Source organism: Macaca thibetana, chromosome X (genome assembly GCF_024542745.1).
Source record: "Macaca thibetana thibetana isolate TM-01 chromosome X, ASM2454274v1, whole genome shotgun sequence".
NCBI classification, from domain to species: domain Eukaryota; kingdom Metazoa; phylum Chordata; class Mammalia; order Primates; family Cercopithecidae; genus Macaca; species Macaca thibetana.
Window position 1 is genome coordinate 104,196,632 of NC_065598.1, and position 16,917 is coordinate 104,213,548.

Consider the following 16,917-nt stretch of genomic DNA (forward strand, 5'->3'; position numbering starts at 1 on the left):
CTTAGAGATGTTCATTAAAATTTCAGATTCTGCTATTCAACTTCAGGCTTACTGGAAGAATCTTTAGGATGGGTTGCTGGTATGTGAATTTTTGTGAGGTTCTTTAGGTGACCCTAATTCATACAGAATTTGTTTTTATTTGTACTTTAAAGTCTAACATCTGGTGTTTTAATTGTAGCAGCATGAGATCTAAATTTATTATTTTTTATATTTATTCTAGCACCATATGTTGAAAAATTCATTGTTTTCACATCTATTTGACATGTCGACTTTTATCATATAGTAGTTGTGTGCGTGTGTGTGCGCATGCATGCGTGTGCAGATCTGTTTCTGGCCTTCCTATTTTTGTTAACTGAATACCGTACTATTTTAATTATTGCAGTTTTCTGATGTGTTTTAGTGTGTGATAATATAAAACTTTCCTTACTCATTTATTACTTTCTCCCACAGTAAAAATTTAAAATATAATAGTTGCATCATTTTCTTGCTTCTTTCATCTTCAGTGATTTTGAAGAACTAGTTTTTTTCGTACGAACTTAGAAAGCCTTTTAGACGGAGGTAACTTAATGTTCATTTTACCTCTTTGCCCCAGTCAATTTTATATTTTAATCATGCTTAGCATGGCAATTTTTCCTCTGGGTATCTTTCTGTCTATCCTTCCAAGTTGAAGTCCATGTATTCACTTTCTCCACAGAGCTTTTGTCAATACTTTCAGGCTCAAGGGAACTATTTTTCTTAACTTTGATAGCAATTATTGACTATAACACTCATTTTTACTTGGCGAATCCTACAGAATCACAGACAGTGAAATCTGGAAGCTACCTAAGGAGATCACACTGTCTATGTATACCATTTTACAAATGAGAAAACAGCCCAAGAGTTTGGAAATGATTTGTCCATGGTCAAATGATTCAACTGCTGAAGTAAACTTATGATATACTGCTGTATCATTATTCCATTGTATTTTGATATTCTTTTCATATGTCCTGAAAATACCTAGTTACTTAAAAAATAAAATACCTAGTTACTTAAAAAAAACAAAAACCAAAAAACCTAGATTGGAAGTTCCTTAAAGGCAGCACCTACATCTACTTTTGTACAACTCATAGAACTATTATTGTGTTTGTGTTTATTAGACACCTAATCAATATTAATAGATGTTGGTAAAAAAAAAAAAAAACAAGTTGTTCCATTAACCAGATGTCAAACTGGGACTATCTCCTTGTGGGCGCCACTGTTATAACTGTATGGAAAGTGGCATCTAGTGGTTGGTGTGCGTATTACAATTGCCTGCTTTGTTTTAACCTGTGAGTACCAGAGTAATTCTCATAACTTAGGTGGAATAAATAGAATATAAATTAAAATTTTAAATTGCATTTAAACACATTTATCTATAATTCCCAACTGTTTAAATCTGTGTTCTTTCTAAAGTAAAGCTACATGTTGATTAATAAAAAATTGCAAAAAATTACGTAAAATTACTTGTAAAATGACATGCAAGAGTATTTAAGGCTTTTCTTGTTTATAAATTGTATTAGGAGTTAGGGGCTATTGTTGGATATTCGGAAGTCAAAGTGCAATTATAAAGAAACGCCACATAGAATCTTGTTCATATCAATGAAATTCTGTCAGACTGTTGTTTTGCATTATTTTTAGGAGCTTAATTTGTATTTAAACGAGGAAGATCTCTCAATAAAGGCTGAAGATGGAAAGCTACACTGCCTTCTACTCACAACAACAAAACTCATGCACATATATTTACATACAAAGTCCAGACATGCATTTCAATGTCAGATGTTAATTATTCTTACATTAACACCCATTTGGGGTTACCACTACTCTTTACCTCTCCATTAATGCATGAGTGTTGACAACATGCGCAATCTAATTCAGGGAGTATGACCATTGACAGTTACTGTCTTGTGAACTTGTGAATCAGTATCTTCTTGTGAAACGATATCTTCTAAATTTTATAAAATCCGTAGTCTGGAACTTAAAATTTATGTTTGCACAAAAATATTATATATTTTTAATTAACCTCTGTTTCCTGCACATTGTAATATAACTCTTTGTAGATGGGGTCATCCTTCCCACTAGAGAGCAATGATGTACTTTGTACTTCTACCTGCACCTAACATAACATAGTGGCTGTCACATAACAGGTGATCAATAAATATTTCTCGAATTAGTTACATATATTGGAGGGAGCTGTGTGTTATTCATCTTAGAAGTCTAGTGCCTAAAAATTTTTCTGGCCTCTAGTAATATTCAGTTCATGTTTGATGAATAAGTCTGAATAATCCTATTTAATCTGTAGTGTAGTTAGCATAAAATACTAAAATCAGTATATAATCCCCAAACATCTATGAATAATAAATAATAGCTGCATAACAGACTTTCTGTTTGAAGTGTCAGGAGCACAACTTTCACTGGAGCAGCCTCTTGTAGTGTGAGTGAGACATCACTCCAACATCAAGCCATTGTAGTTTGCTCTTATAATCAGGAAAAGAGGTTTCCGCATGCAGGTGACTTCTAGTTGCAGCTGAGTTAGTTAGAAGTTCTGATCAGAAGGATAAGGTCAGTACTTTCAAAAGGGCTGAGGAGGGTACTTCAGTAGTGACTAGAGTAAAGGAAATCATGAAATGTTGAGCAACAGGCTAAGGTATTTTATATCAAAGGCCCTCAAGGTTGATGGTCATTATTTGGTATTTATATCACATAAAGGTTTCAGTAACTCAGTCTGATATCTATCTGATGAAAAGAATGCCACCTCCTTGCAAATAAATACTAAACTATAAATGTATATTAAACTAACTTGTTTTTCCAAGCAGTTCATTTTCTAAGAGTAAAGGATATTTCTGAATGGCAGAAGTCACATACTGTATTCTTTTCCTCCATAAGTTTTCTATTTTAGAGGAGGATATTTTTCTGGCTTGAAGACCTCAATTCCTAATATGATTGAATGCCTATTTAGAACATCTAGACTGTGGGAGCAGCATTTATGGTAAAGCTGTTAGAGACTGAGCTATTATTAGTGATGAAGGAGTAGGAGCAAAGAAAAGAAAGGAAGGTGGTAAAAGATAGTGTTATATATTTTATGCTCCATGATTGCTCATGAATGGAGAGAAACAAGTGACTTGAAGTGGTAGGCATTTTTGTCTAGTTGCCAAGGTCACTGCTAATATAGAGTGAGAGGTAATTTCTTATAAGCAATGTTAGAAGAAAAAAAGGAGAGTTCCTGAGAGTTTGGACATGTGGCAAATCATATTACAGGGAAGTTGTATGAATTTCTTTTCCATTTTTAACATATTTTAGATTGTGCATACTGTCAACACTCATGCATTAATGAAGAGGTAAAGGGTAGTGATAACCCCAAATGGCTGTTAATGTAAGAATAATTAACTTTGAAATGTATGTCTGTGCTTTATATGTGAATATATGTGCATGGGTTTTTGTTGTTGTAAGTAGAAGATGGTGTCGCTTTCCATCTTTAGCCTTTATTGAGAGATCTCTCATTTTTAGCATCTTGTAAAATGATATTTTTCACTTTAAAATTATAAAAATTATGTTTGCTCATTTTGAAAAGTTCAGACAGAAGTATATATAATAAAAGGTGCAAGCTTCCTGAGAGGTAACTGTTATTTACAATTTGATATATATTTTCAGATATTTTTCTGGTATTTATCTTACAAGTTTGGATTGTTGATTTCAGTTGAGCTGTAAGTCAGAGTCTGATTTTTGGGTTCATATTTAATGATTTTTTCCCTCTTTCTCTTCCTTATAGGCTTGCTATGGGTGTTCTCCAGGATCAAAGTGTGACTGCAGTGGCATAAAAGGGGAAAAGGTGAGGTCTGAGATTGGCATTTGAAAATTTAGTAAAGCCAGTAAACTAATGTTTTTAATAAATATTTTTTTAAAAAACAGGACTTCTATCTCAGTACTTAAGTAAGTGAAATGAATCCTATTGTACTGCTTATTTTAGAGAGCTTATAAAGATTAGATTATATCTTAGGGTCAGCAAAGATTTTATGTAAAATGCCATATAGCAAACATTTTAGGATTTATGGGACACATCAGTTTCTGTCATATATTCTTAACTCCTTTATATAAATAGACCTTTAAAAGTGACAAAAAACATTCTTAGCTCTTGGATCTTAGAACATGAGCCTCTTGGGGTCTGGATCAGGACTCGTTTCTGGTAACATATTTCTGGCAACCACAGAAGGGACAATAGTGCAGAAACCCTAGCCCAGTGGCTACCTTTGGGTAAGTGTTGGGGTCCTTTAGTATCTGCATTTGGCCTGAGAGCTATAATCTGCCAAACTCTGATTGGTCTTATTGAAAGCACTAACTTACTTAATAGGCAAAGACAGGGGAAAAACACTTAAGAAGGAAGCTAAACATTTATCAAGCTACTAATCTCTGCCAGATACCAGGCAATTTCATGTATTTTTATCTAGTCTATGCAGGTTAATAATAGATGAACGTCTATTTGTTTTTTTTTTTTTTGAGACGCGGTCTTGCTCTGTCACCCAGGCTGGAGTACAGTGTCACAATCAAGGCTCACTGCAACCTCCGCCCCCTGGGTTCAAGCAGTTCTCATGCCTCAGCCTCCCAAGTAGCTGGGATCACAGGCATGCAGCACCATGCCTATTTTTGTATTTTTGGTGGAGATGGGGTTTCGCCATGTTGGCTAGGCTGGTCTCGATCTCCTGGCCTCAAGTGATCTACCCGCCTTGGCAGGGGATTCCAGGTGTGAGCCACCGTGCCCAGCTGAATGTTTATTTCTATCTTACCTTTTCCACATCAGCATCTCCTATTGTACAGATATTATGATTACCAAGTAAGTATTGATGAAGATTATATAGCATAAGCCTAACCACTGTAAGTCAGTGAATGACATTAATATTATAAAATAAAAAAGGCACAGTGAATTATAGTCTTATACTAGGAGATGGGGTCATACTGTAGTCTCCACTCTTTGAGGCTCAATATTTTTTAATGAATGAGTTAATGTTGCTAATTATATATGAAGCAGTTTAGGACAGTATCTCTAGGGCATAATCTACTTAGAGGTATAGAAGGTACGTTAGCATATTAGACATTCTTGTAAGTTCTGGAGCAAAGAAACCTATTTGTTTGTTTTGTAATGCTACATTTCCAAGCCCCATTTGACCATGTTATATAGACTTTTCCCCTAACAGAGCAGCTGTTAATATTAATTGGATAGTCTTCTGCAGAACACTTATTTGAGTAACATTAGTTTGATGGGAGTAGTTTTGCAGTAAGGGTGCTTTCTGTAGTGGTGAAAATACCAAGAGGGATTAACTTCATATAATAGTAGAGTGATGTTTATCAGATTAACTGTTCTTGAGATAAGAATGGAATACTCTGGACAAAATGTAATAGCTATGTGATAGTACAAGAAAATAACCAAAGGAAAAAGAGGAGAGGACTCTGCACTTGAAAGAAAGGAAATACACTGGGCATGTTTGCATTTATATGGCTTTTCCCCTGAGTATAGCCCTTAGTCTGCATGGCAAAGGATGGCTAAAACCCAGACAAAAACCCATGGTCTTACTGGCTTGAGTCAACAGACAGAGTTGAGGATGCCAGAATGGCTGGAAAGTGAAGGGGGATATACTGGAATGTAGGGAAACACATTAGAAAGAGCTAAAAAAATTGCTTATAGAATCCATCCAAATTCTTGCTTGAATCCTGAAGTTTATAGTTATAGAGGAAGGTTCATACAACCCAGCAAAAAGGAACAGCTGGAAGTCTGCAATAACTGAGCATAGATTTAACCATTGTCCGTTGAAAGGAGAATGGAGTTTTAAGTTCAAGTTCAGCTGAGTTAACTATGCTATTTCTTAAAATAGAAGTTTAATCAGTACTCTTTAGAGGAAGTTAAGAGAATCCAGAATCTCTCCATATTACCTACGATGTCCAGTATGCAATTAAAACTTACCAAGTAAAAGTGATCTACTTCAAGAAAAAGACCAATCAATGAAAACCAACCCTGAGCTAACACAGATGTTGGAATTTGTAGACTATGATTTAAAGCAGAAAATAGAAAAGGAAAATCTCCTCATAATGGGTGACCAAATAAGGAATCACAACAGAGTAATGGAAACTGTATTTTAAAAAGGAAAATTTATATTTTAAAAGCAGAATATAAGAAAAAAACAATTCACCAGATGGGCTTAACAATAGCATGGAGATGGCAGAAGAAATAGTCAGTAATCTTAAAGATAAATCAGAAGAAACAACTCAATCTGAAGAGCACTGAAGAAAAAAATGAAAAAAAAAAAACCAAAAACAAAAAACACAGAATAGGACCCCAGTGACCTCTGTGACAGTGTCAAATGGTCTAATACAAATATAAATGGAGTCCTCTAGGACAGGAGAGAAAGAACAGGAAAGCAAAAAGAAAAATAAATTATGGGACACTAAGAATGACAAGAATTCTCCACACTTGGTGAAAAATATAAATTTAAAGATATAAGAAGTCCAGCAAACCTCAAGCAAAATAAAAATGAAGAAAACTATACCTAGGCCCATCATAATGAAACTACTGAAAAAATAGAGATTTAAAGAAAATCTTGAAAGAAGCTAGAGAAAAATTTACACTGTGTATAGTGGAACAATTATATGAATGATGACAGACTTCTCATCAAAAAGATTGGATAACGTACAGCAATGTGAGAACATCGTTGGAGAGGTAAAAAATTTGCAAGCACAATTATTATATACAATGAAAATATACTTCAAAAATAAAGGCAAATTTAAGACATTTTCTCATAATAAAAATAGGGAATTATTCATGAAGAGGCTTGCATTAAAATAAATATAAAGAAATTTCTTCAGGCTAAGGGGAAATCTCACTAGATGGATATGTGAATTTATAGGAGGGAATGGAAAGTAATAGAAATGGTGTAAATATGGGTAAATATAAGAAGATTGTATCTTTTTTCCTCTATTTATTTAACACAAAGCGCTGTTTCAAGTGTAATAACAGAGATTCAAAATACATGAAGCCAAAACTGACAGAATTAAAGGGAGAAACAGACAAATCCACAATCATGGTTGTGATTCTAACACTCCTATTTCAGTTGTTCCACTCTTAACAACTTAGGCTTTACTGACATATAAAGAGCCCTATATCAAACAACTACAGAATATAATTTTTTTCAAGAGCCATGGAATTTTCACCAGTGTAGACTATGAGATAGGTCACAAAATGAGACCCTCTAATTACCAAAAGATTAAAAATATCAGTATATTCTCTTATCACAATGGAATGAGTAAGAAATAAATAATAATAATATTTGTAGAAAATTCCTTCTATTTGGAATTTAGAAAGCACTGTTCTAAATAACTGCTGGACCAAGGAAGAAATCAAGGAAAATTAGAAAATGATTTTAGTTACATATTGTTGAAAACTGAAAATTTTGGAATGGGATTAAAGCAGGGCATACGTGGGAAATAGATTTAAATGTCTATGTTAGAAAAGAAGAAAGATTTAACATTGGCGACCTACGTTTCTCACTTAAGAAGCTAGAAAAGGACAAGCAAATTAAATTTAAGATAATGAAGGAAATAATAAAGACAAAGGTAGCAATATATTAACTAGAGAAAAATAGAAAACACAGTCAAAAGTTGGTAATTGATGGCACAAAAGATGATAAGAAAATAGAAAACACAGATTACCCATATCAGGAATGACCCTACAATCATTAAAAGATCAATAAGGAACTATCATAAATCACTTTATAACAATAAATTTGACAGCTTAGGGGAAATGGACAAATTCCTTAAGAAATATACATTACCAAAAACAAAAACAAATGTAATGTGTGATTGAGAATGCGTGTAGAATGAAGGAAGCAAAATATAAATAGCCCTATATATGCTAAGGAAGTTGAATTATCAACCCTTCCAACTAAGAATTCCTGTTCCAGAAGAGTTTACTGATGAATTCTATGAAACATTTTTGCAAGTGACAGTGTCAGTCTTGCATAAACTTATTCAAAAAACAGAGGGATATTGAATGCCCTCCAGTTAATTTTGTGAAGCAAGCATGGCCCTGATACCAAAACGAAACGATGACAAAATTACAGAAACAGAAAACCACAGATCAGTAACCCTCATGAGCATAGATACAGAAATTCTTAAAGTTTTAACAAATCAGATCCAACAACATATAAAGTGGATGACAGGTTGTGACCAAGTGGCATTTATGCCAGGAATCCATGTTTGGTTTAACATTTGAAAATCAAAAATTGTGATTCACTATATTAAGACCAAAACAAAATTTAGAGCGTAAATATATAAACCCCCATATAATTATCTTAATAGATACAAAGAATGCATTTAACAAAATTCAACATCCATTTCTAATAAAAATTACTCTTAGTAAACTAGGAGTAGAAAAGATTTCCTCAACCGTAAAGGGCATATGCCAAATCCCTAAAGCTAAAATTATACTCAATGGAAAAAGACTGAGTTCCTTTCTCCTAACTTCAGGAACATCTGCTCTCACCATTTCTATTCAACACTGCCAGTACAGTAAGACAAGAAAAAGAAATGAAAAAGTATCCAGATTGAAAAGGAAGATATATATTTTTTGTTTTTTTGATGACGATATGATTTGTCAGTGGAGAAAATGTTATGACATATGCTAAAATACTCCTAAAACTTATAAGTGAGTTTAGAAAGATCACAGAATAAACAAAACCAACAAACTAAGATCAGTAAAGAAAAATCAGTTTTATGAGCAATGAGGAAATAATTCCCTATTCAATAAATGGTGCTGTGATAACTGACTAGCCATATGTAGAAGAATGAAATCGGACCCCTCCCTTTCACCATATACAAAAATTAACTCAAGATGGATTAAAGACTGACGTGTAAGACCTCAAACTATAAAAATCCTAGAAGAAAACGTAGGAAATACCATTCTAGACATTGTCCTTGGGAAATGATTTATGACAAAGTTCCCTAAAGCAAGTTCAACAAAACAAAAATTGACAAGTGTGACCTTATTAAACTAAAGAGCAAAATAACAAAATAAACAAAAGAGTATAGCAAAAGAAACTATCAACAGAGTAAACCGACAGCCTACAGAATGTGCAAAAATATTTACAAACTATGCATCCAAAAAAGGTCTAATGTCCAGAATCTATAAGGAACTTAAACAATTCAACAAGCAAAAAAAAAATTTCTAAAATGGGCAAAGGACATGAACATATACTTCTCAAAAGAAGACATACATATGGGCAACAAATATGTGAAAAAATTCTCAATATCACTAACCATCAGAGAAATGCAAATTAAAGTCATAATGAGATACCATTATCTCAGTTAAAATGGCTATTATTAAAAAATTTAAAAAATAACAGATGTTGGTGAGGTTGCAGAGAAAAGAGAATTCTTGTACATTGTTGGTGTAAATTTGAATTAGTTCAGCCACTGTAGAAATCAGTTTGGAGATTCTTTAATCAGTTCAGCCACTGTAGAAAGCAGTTTGGAGATTTTTTAAAGAACTTAAAACAGAATTTCCATTCAACCCAGCAATCTCAGTACTAGGTGTATACCCAAAGGAAAAGCAACTGTTCTACTGAAGAGACACATACACTCATATGCTCATCACAGCACTATTCACAATAGCAAAGATGGAATCAACCTAGATGCCCATCATTAGTGGACTAAAGAAAATGTGCTACATATACACAATGAAACAGTATGCAGCCATAAAAAAGAATGAAGTCATGTCCTTTGCAGCAGCATGGATGCAACTGGAAGCCATTATTCTTAGCTAATTAAGGCAGGAACAGAAAACCAAATACCACATGTTCTCACTTATAAGTGGGAGCTAAATACTGAGTACACATGGAAATAAAGATGGTAGCAATAGACACTGGAGACTACTAGTGGGGGAAGATAAGGGGGAGACTGTTGAAAAACTGCCTATCAGGTATGACACTCACTACCTGGGTGATGGGATCATTTGTATTCCAAAACTCAGTGACATGCAATTTACCCATGTAACAAACCTGCACCTGTATCCCCTGAACCTAAAAACAGGTAAAAAAGAACTGTTATACAAGTGGAATCATAAAGTACGTGCCTTTGTAAGACTGGCTTTTGTCACTCTGCATAATTCCTTTGAGAAGCATCCAAGTTACTGCATGTATCAATAGTTATTTCCTTTTTATTGCTTAGTATTCCATGGTATGGATCTGCCAAAGTTTGTTTAACCATCCATCCATTAAAAGACATCTGTTTTTGTTTTTCTTTTCCAATTTGAGAATAGATGTGACATCAAAAACACGATCCACCAAAGAAAATACTGTTAAGTTGTATTTCCTCAAAAGTAAAAACTTGTTCTCCTCTAAAAGTACTGTTAAAAGAATAAAAAGATAATTCACAGTCCAGGAAAAATAATATTTGCAAATTACATATCTGATAAAAGACTTGTATCCAGAATATATAAAGAACTCTAAAAATTTAATAATAAAACAAACAGCTCCAAATAAAATTTAATTATAAAAAAATTGGAAGAATATTTTGACACTTAATAAAAGCAGATATATAGATGGCAAATAGATACATGAAAAGATGCTTAACATTGTTAATTAGGGAAATGCAAGAGAAAACCACAATGAGATACCACCATAAACCTACTAGAATATCTAATAATAACTTTTAGCCAAAGCAAGTATAGATGAGAATGTGGAAGCAACTGGAACAATTATAGATTATTGGTATAAGTGGAAAATGGTCTACAAAGTTTGGCAATTTCATAAAATGTTAAACACCTATTATATGACCCTGTTGATTCCTAAACATTTACCCATGAGACATCAAAGCATATGCCTATGTAAATCTTGTACATGGATATTCATAGTAGCTTTATTTGTAATAGCCAGAAACGGGAAACAACTCAACTTCCCATCAACAGGTAAATGAATCAACACATTGCAGTATATCTCTACAATGGAATACTACTCAATAATAAACAGTAATGAATTACTGATATTCACCACAACAAGTTTGAATCTCCAAGTAATTATGCTGAGTGAAAAGTTAGACAAAAAGAGTACATTCTTTATAATTCTATTTATATAAAATTCTAGAAAATGCAAATTAATCTACAGTGACAGAAAGCAGATCTCTCATGGCCTGGGGTGGGTAGGAGTAGGGAGATGGGTATAGGAATAAGGAAGATATGGGCACAAAGAAGCTTCTGTAATGGATTGACTATGCTCATTATTTTGATTGTGGTAATGGTTTCTGTATTAGTCCATCTTTGCGCTGCTATAAAGAAATACTCAAGACTGGGTAATTTATAAACAAAGGAAGTTTAATTGACTCACAGTTCCGCATGGCTGGGCGACCTCAGGAAACTTACAGTCATGGCAGAAGGCTTAGGGGAAGTGGGCACCTTCTTCACAAGGCAGCAGGAGAGAGAAGAGTGAGGAGCAGAGAGGGAAGAGCCCATTACAAAACCATCAGATCTTGTGAGAACCCACTCACTATCAGGAGAACAGTGTCGGGGAAACTGGCTCCATGATCCAGTCATCTCCCACCAGGTTCCTCCCTCAACACTTGGCGATTATGTGGTATACAACTCGAGATGAGATTTGGGTGAGAATCCAGAGCCAAATCAGTTTCACTGGTGTATATATGTGTCAAAACTTTTGGCCAGGCATGGTGGCTGACACCTGTAATCCCAGCACTTTGAGAGGCTGAGGCAGGTGGATTGCTTGAGCCCAGGAGTTTGATACCAACCTGGGTAACATGGTGAAACCCTGTCTCTACAAAAGATATAAAAATTGGCTGGGCATAATGGCACACACTTGTAGTTCCAGCTACTCAGGGAGGCTGAGCTGGGAGGATCACCTGAGCCCAGGAGGTCTAGGCTGCAGTGAGCTGTGTTTGTGCCACAGCACTCCAGCCTGTGCAACAAGGTGAGATCCTGTCTCAAATAACCACCCCCCAAAACAAACAAAAAACCCCCAAACTTTTAAAATAGTGTACTCTACATATGTATGATTTATTGTATGTTAATTATACTTCAGGAAAACTGCTTTTAAAATGTTTTTAACATAGAAATAAAACATCTAGATTTCCCTGAAAGGAATGTCTCCAAGTGCACATTGCTAAACAAAGAAAACTTGCTAGACCCCTGATGAGATCAAGTTAACCAGTTAAAAATATAAAATCTGTGTCACAATCAAACATTAACTAAACCAAGTGTGCCTCTGTCAGTGGCATCAGCATTAGGAATTAGATGGAGGATCCCACCCCCACCACATCCTTGCTCAAGGCTTCTATAGTTTCTACTTAGTAACCTTAGTACCTTTCAAAGGCTCTGGTATTGATTTTTGAATTCCTTTTGCTACTGTCTGGTGGTTGCCCTTCTCTTTTCTTTACTATAATATTGCTCACTCTGCTAGATAGACCATGATATTATTTGACTGTAGTGCAAGGAGATTTCAGGATATATCATTTATAGGTATATGGTTTTATTAGTATCAACAAAATTAAGCTTTTTAGCACCTCCACTTAAAATTTTTAGCTTATTCCTCTCTTATCTGTAGGCGAGATAGCAGTTTTGCTTCTGAGAAAACATGACTTTCTTCAAGTATTATCCCCCAGTTTTGGCAGAGATATGCTCTAAATACCAACTGGGATCCCAAAATGTACCTGTTTTCCTTTCATGAAAATCTACTGTAACTAGATTTTTTTTCCTTTGTACTTTCTTTCTGACTGTAATTTGTGATCAGATTTCTACTACTAGCTCTGCCAGTAATAATTTGAGGGAATCTAGCTCTAAAAATTTTAAAACTTAATTTCTTCCCCTTGTTTTATTTCCTTAAAAACAGTTGTGTTGAGGTTAATGAATACTAAATTATCATAATTTAATCACTAATTAAAACAGCAAAGAGATATATGTCTAGAAAATAAGAAATGTAGTAATATGTCAGCAATAATTATTGTCAAAAGTACAGGAATATTTCCGTCTACTGGAAACTGACCAGAAGTAGTCTTTTCAAAGTACTTGTATTTATTATAGGATGATTATTGAATTATTCAGCACAAAATCATCTAGGGTTTTTAGACTAAACTTAGTACTTACAAAACACACACACACACACTTTCAGAGTAGAAATAAAAGTCTGCTGTACCTTAACCTCTAGAGATATGTGTCTTCAATGGCCCATTAGTCAGTCACCTAGTAGATATGGATGCTTTCTCTTTCTCAGGTGCTGTCCAGGCTGTCACTGTGGGTAGGATCTGTTAAGAGGGTTCCCAGAATGAGGTCTGACCAGAGACAGCCTTCAAGCCTTAGGAAAGTAGAGGAACTACTTGTAGCCCCGTAGTTGGGAGCATGTGCCATGAAGCTGTGAGCCTTCGGCATTCTTAAACTTCATAGTGATGAATTATCTTTGTGTAACTGGATCCCCTAGTGTTGGAGTTTATACCCTTACTAGGATTGGCTGTATGCAGATTACCTAACCCTAATATGTTAATCTAAATACCATTAGTACACATGCTGGCTCTGCTACCCCACCTTTCTGGCTGTACAGATATTCACATCAGGCAACCCTACTGTAAAGGTGCTGATAAGATATGGTGGGTCCTCACTGGTAGACAGGCAGTCCTCCTGTCCTGGTGATGATAAAGGCTGCAGTTGGAACTCAGACGTGAGTCATAATTGAGGTAATTATTCTGAGTAAAGGAATTAATGGTGGTGTTTTCTATATACTTTTGTTTTCTACAGTGAATGTGTATTCCTTTTTAGTATTAATTTTACAATTAGAAAAGGTAATGAAAGTTTTGATGTTCTGAAGGTTTTTTTCTGGTTAATTTCAAGCCTGGGAACTTGTCTGATGGTTTCCTTTTACCCTTCCCTGCTCCATACTTATTTAATGTAACCCTTACAGATCTAGTTTCCTGGATTTATTGCTATCTTCCCTGTTAAACTCTTGATGTCAGTATGTTTAAATCTCATTTCATTTCTGATATGCTTTTTACAAGAAAGAAAGAGATTACCATATATGATATAATTTCCAGAGGGTTTATGTTTTCCCCCCTCACATCTTAAGAGGTTTTCTCATGTTAGTAGATACTGTGAATTTGCATAATTAAATTAAGTTAGTTTTGTCTAGATAGTCATGTGATCTTTTTGAATCTCAACTATGCCTGTGCTTGAAAATTCACAAATGACCTTACCTTTCATTCTCATTTAATTTCAGGGAGAGAGAGGGTTTCCAGGTTTGGAAGGACACCCAGGATTACCTGGATTTCCAGGTCCAGAAGGGCCTCCAGGGCCTCGGGGACAAAAGGTATGTATCATGTTGCCAACCAGTAATGCCAGATGAATTAAGTCATCTTAAATGTGGGACTAGGTGTCACATCAACTAAAAAGTTACTGAATTATAGCCAGAAACTAATACGTAAATGAAACAATGGAATGGCAGGCAGTCTGTACTTTATTGTATTTTGTTAAAAAACTAAATATTACTGCCATGTTCAGATGCTTTTGGAAGATGCTGTTGATTTTATGTAGTTATTGACTGCCTTCACCAAAATTAAGTTCTGTCAAGAGCTTAACTGAGCTGGAGAGAGCTGAACTGCCAGTTGTTAGAGTAGCTGATTAAGACAAGAAGCCAAAATGAAAGTAACAGTCAAACCTTTACTCACTTACTGCAATATTATAAGCGGAAAGTTAAACTGGAGAAAGTGCTGACTCCCCCACTGTTCTATTTGTCCCCATGGTGCATCACCAGCAAAGGTCAGATGGATCAGCACAGATGTTGGAAATCATTTGACTGCTGAGGGAGCTCAGAACGAAAAGCTCCTGCAGTTGTATGGACCCAGGGGCAGGGTGGGAGAAGGAGAAGAGCTAGGAGTGGAAAAGTACTGAGTCAGAGTGCAGAAAAAGTATTTTTATGGTTTCTTTCTCCTCCCATAAGAAGGTCTCCACCAAAAGAGGCCTTTAAATGCAGAAATGCGGTTGAGCACAGCCAGCCATGGGAGCCTGAATCTTTAACTGATACTCACTTCAGAGATTGCAGTGCATTAGCTGTGCACCAAGTCTGCTATGTGGAGAGTAGCTGTCCCTTATGAGGCTTACCAAGAGGACTTTGGTTGGACCCAAACAGTCATAGGTGTTTAGACAAGAGCCATATTCCCAGTTCCATACCTTAATTTTTCAGGACCTGAGTGAGAAACATAAGCTGCCCCACCATGGACCTGAATGGGTTGGGCTTTAAAGGACTCTGTCAAAAACAGGATAATGTCTGAGGCCACAGTAGATTATGGTCATGATATTCTAAGCAGGATGATCAGGCCTGCTTGGAGAACTGCATGTAAGCATGAGCCCCAGCTATTGCCAAACCAATAATAGATGTCCCATAGCCCACTTGATCTATGTTAGAGAGCCAGGAGGTTTTTTTCTTAAGTCTTATGATGGACTGTTCTACTTTGCCAGTTTTCATGGATCTAGGTACAATATGAGGTGCTGGCAATCACAGAGACCCCTCAAAATTGGCCAGCAGGCAGTTAAGGGCTTTATGGTTAGCTAACACTACATGGGCCAAGGAGTTGAGGCTAGTCTGCTTTGTTTCCAAAGCAGTGTCATTAATGACCTCAGCGAGGGTCAAAGACAGGTTGTGAACAACCTTTCCTAACTGAGTGACGCTGACAGTGAGAAAAGTTGTCTGGAGTATTCCCATGAGTAGACCGTAGGTAATGCCAGCTGGCAATTCTCCTGAATAACCGGAGTCTATGTAGTTTTGGAGTTCTCATTTTGTTTTATGTAATGTTTTATGCTTAATGAGAGGGACTATTTTGAATATTTGAGTTATCTCTTATCAATGTCCTATTATGTATGTTACATTGGTAGGAATGTTGAAGGCCTGATTTTTACAAAAGAAATAATATCCCAAGAAGAGTGCACACAGTTCTGGGAATGTAAGAATCATTGGTTACCATGGGGATCAACCAGACAGAAGTCCCTCCTGGTGGGCAGAGTACTTGAATGAAATTGAAATATTTTTGTAAGGTGGAGGCAGGAATAGAGAAATAAATTGCCACCACCATCGAGGCCAAAATGGCTCCAATGACAGATCATATGTCCCTTTTCCCAGATAATTCAATTACTACCATATGGGACAGGAGTGAGTTGACATCTGAGGAGGTATTTTGTTCCTGTGGTATCAGAGACAATTGTTGCAGTCTATCAGGTTCAATGTAATAAAGTTAGGGTACCTGAAGTACTAAAATGGTCCATGTTTAGAGAAGTGTCCATTCGTAATAGCAGCGCAGCAATCAGATGTTTATCTGCAGGGTTCAGCGATAAGGTGACATATACATTAGTTTGTCAAAATCAGAGTCGTGTAAACTACATGGGACAGGCAATCAATGAATTTAGTAAGGTGGAAGTCACAAGGTTAGTCTGTGGGAGAAAGGGAAGAGAGGTTAGATCCCTACCCTCCAGCCCCATGGATCAGCTCATGGATCTGGAGGTAGTCTCAACCTATCAGTTGTGGGGACTCTGTCCATTGACTGCCATGTGGGCAGTCTGTCCCATATCATGAACAACAATAGCATCTCAATGTGCATATTAAGATATGGAATTGGAAGAGACAATAGTGAACTTAAGACTCAGATAATTTTCTGGGTTTTTTTTTTAAATGACTCTTTTGGCTGAGTGCCTTTTTCCATCTGTATTAGGTAGACTGGTGAATTGATATATGAAAGGACTACTTCTGATCATTTGCCTGGAAAGGAAAACTGGCTTAAAACCCTTTTTCTTAATTTTATTATTTTATATAATGTTGGTACATCATGTTGTTAGAGTATTAAGGAAATCAAATGGATACTTACTAAGTAGTCTTTCCAATA

The 16,917-nt window shown here is 35.6% G+C and overlaps 2 protein-coding genes across 7 annotated transcripts in view; one reads left to right on the plus strand and one right to left on the minus strand.

The window, feature by feature from the left end:
* COL4A6 (collagen type IV alpha 6 chain) overlaps nucleotides 1-13,441 on the minus strand; it is a 415,076-nt gene extending 401,635 nt beyond the window's left edge. The window contains exon 1 of the mRNA XM_050777161.1: nucleotides 13,194-13,441. The gene's annotated coding sequence lies outside the window, so the exon portion shown is untranslated. The remainder of the gene's footprint in view (nucleotides 1-13,193) is intronic.
* COL4A5 (collagen type IV alpha 5 chain) overlaps nucleotides 1-16,917 on the plus strand; it is a 269,789-nt gene that overhangs the window by 108,850 nt on the left and 144,022 nt on the right. For all 6 annotated transcript variants that reach the window (XR_007722723.1, XM_050777164.1, XM_050777166.1 and 3 more), the window contains 2 exons: nucleotides 3,785-3,844; nucleotides 14,265-14,354. Coding sequence is in view for 5 of the 6 variants with exons in the window: in XM_050777164.1 (XP_050633121.1) it covers nucleotides 3,785-3,844; nucleotides 14,265-14,354 (150 nt within the window). In the remaining variant the exon portion in view is untranslated. The remainder of the gene's footprint in view (nucleotides 1-3,784; nucleotides 3,845-14,264; nucleotides 14,355-16,917) is intronic.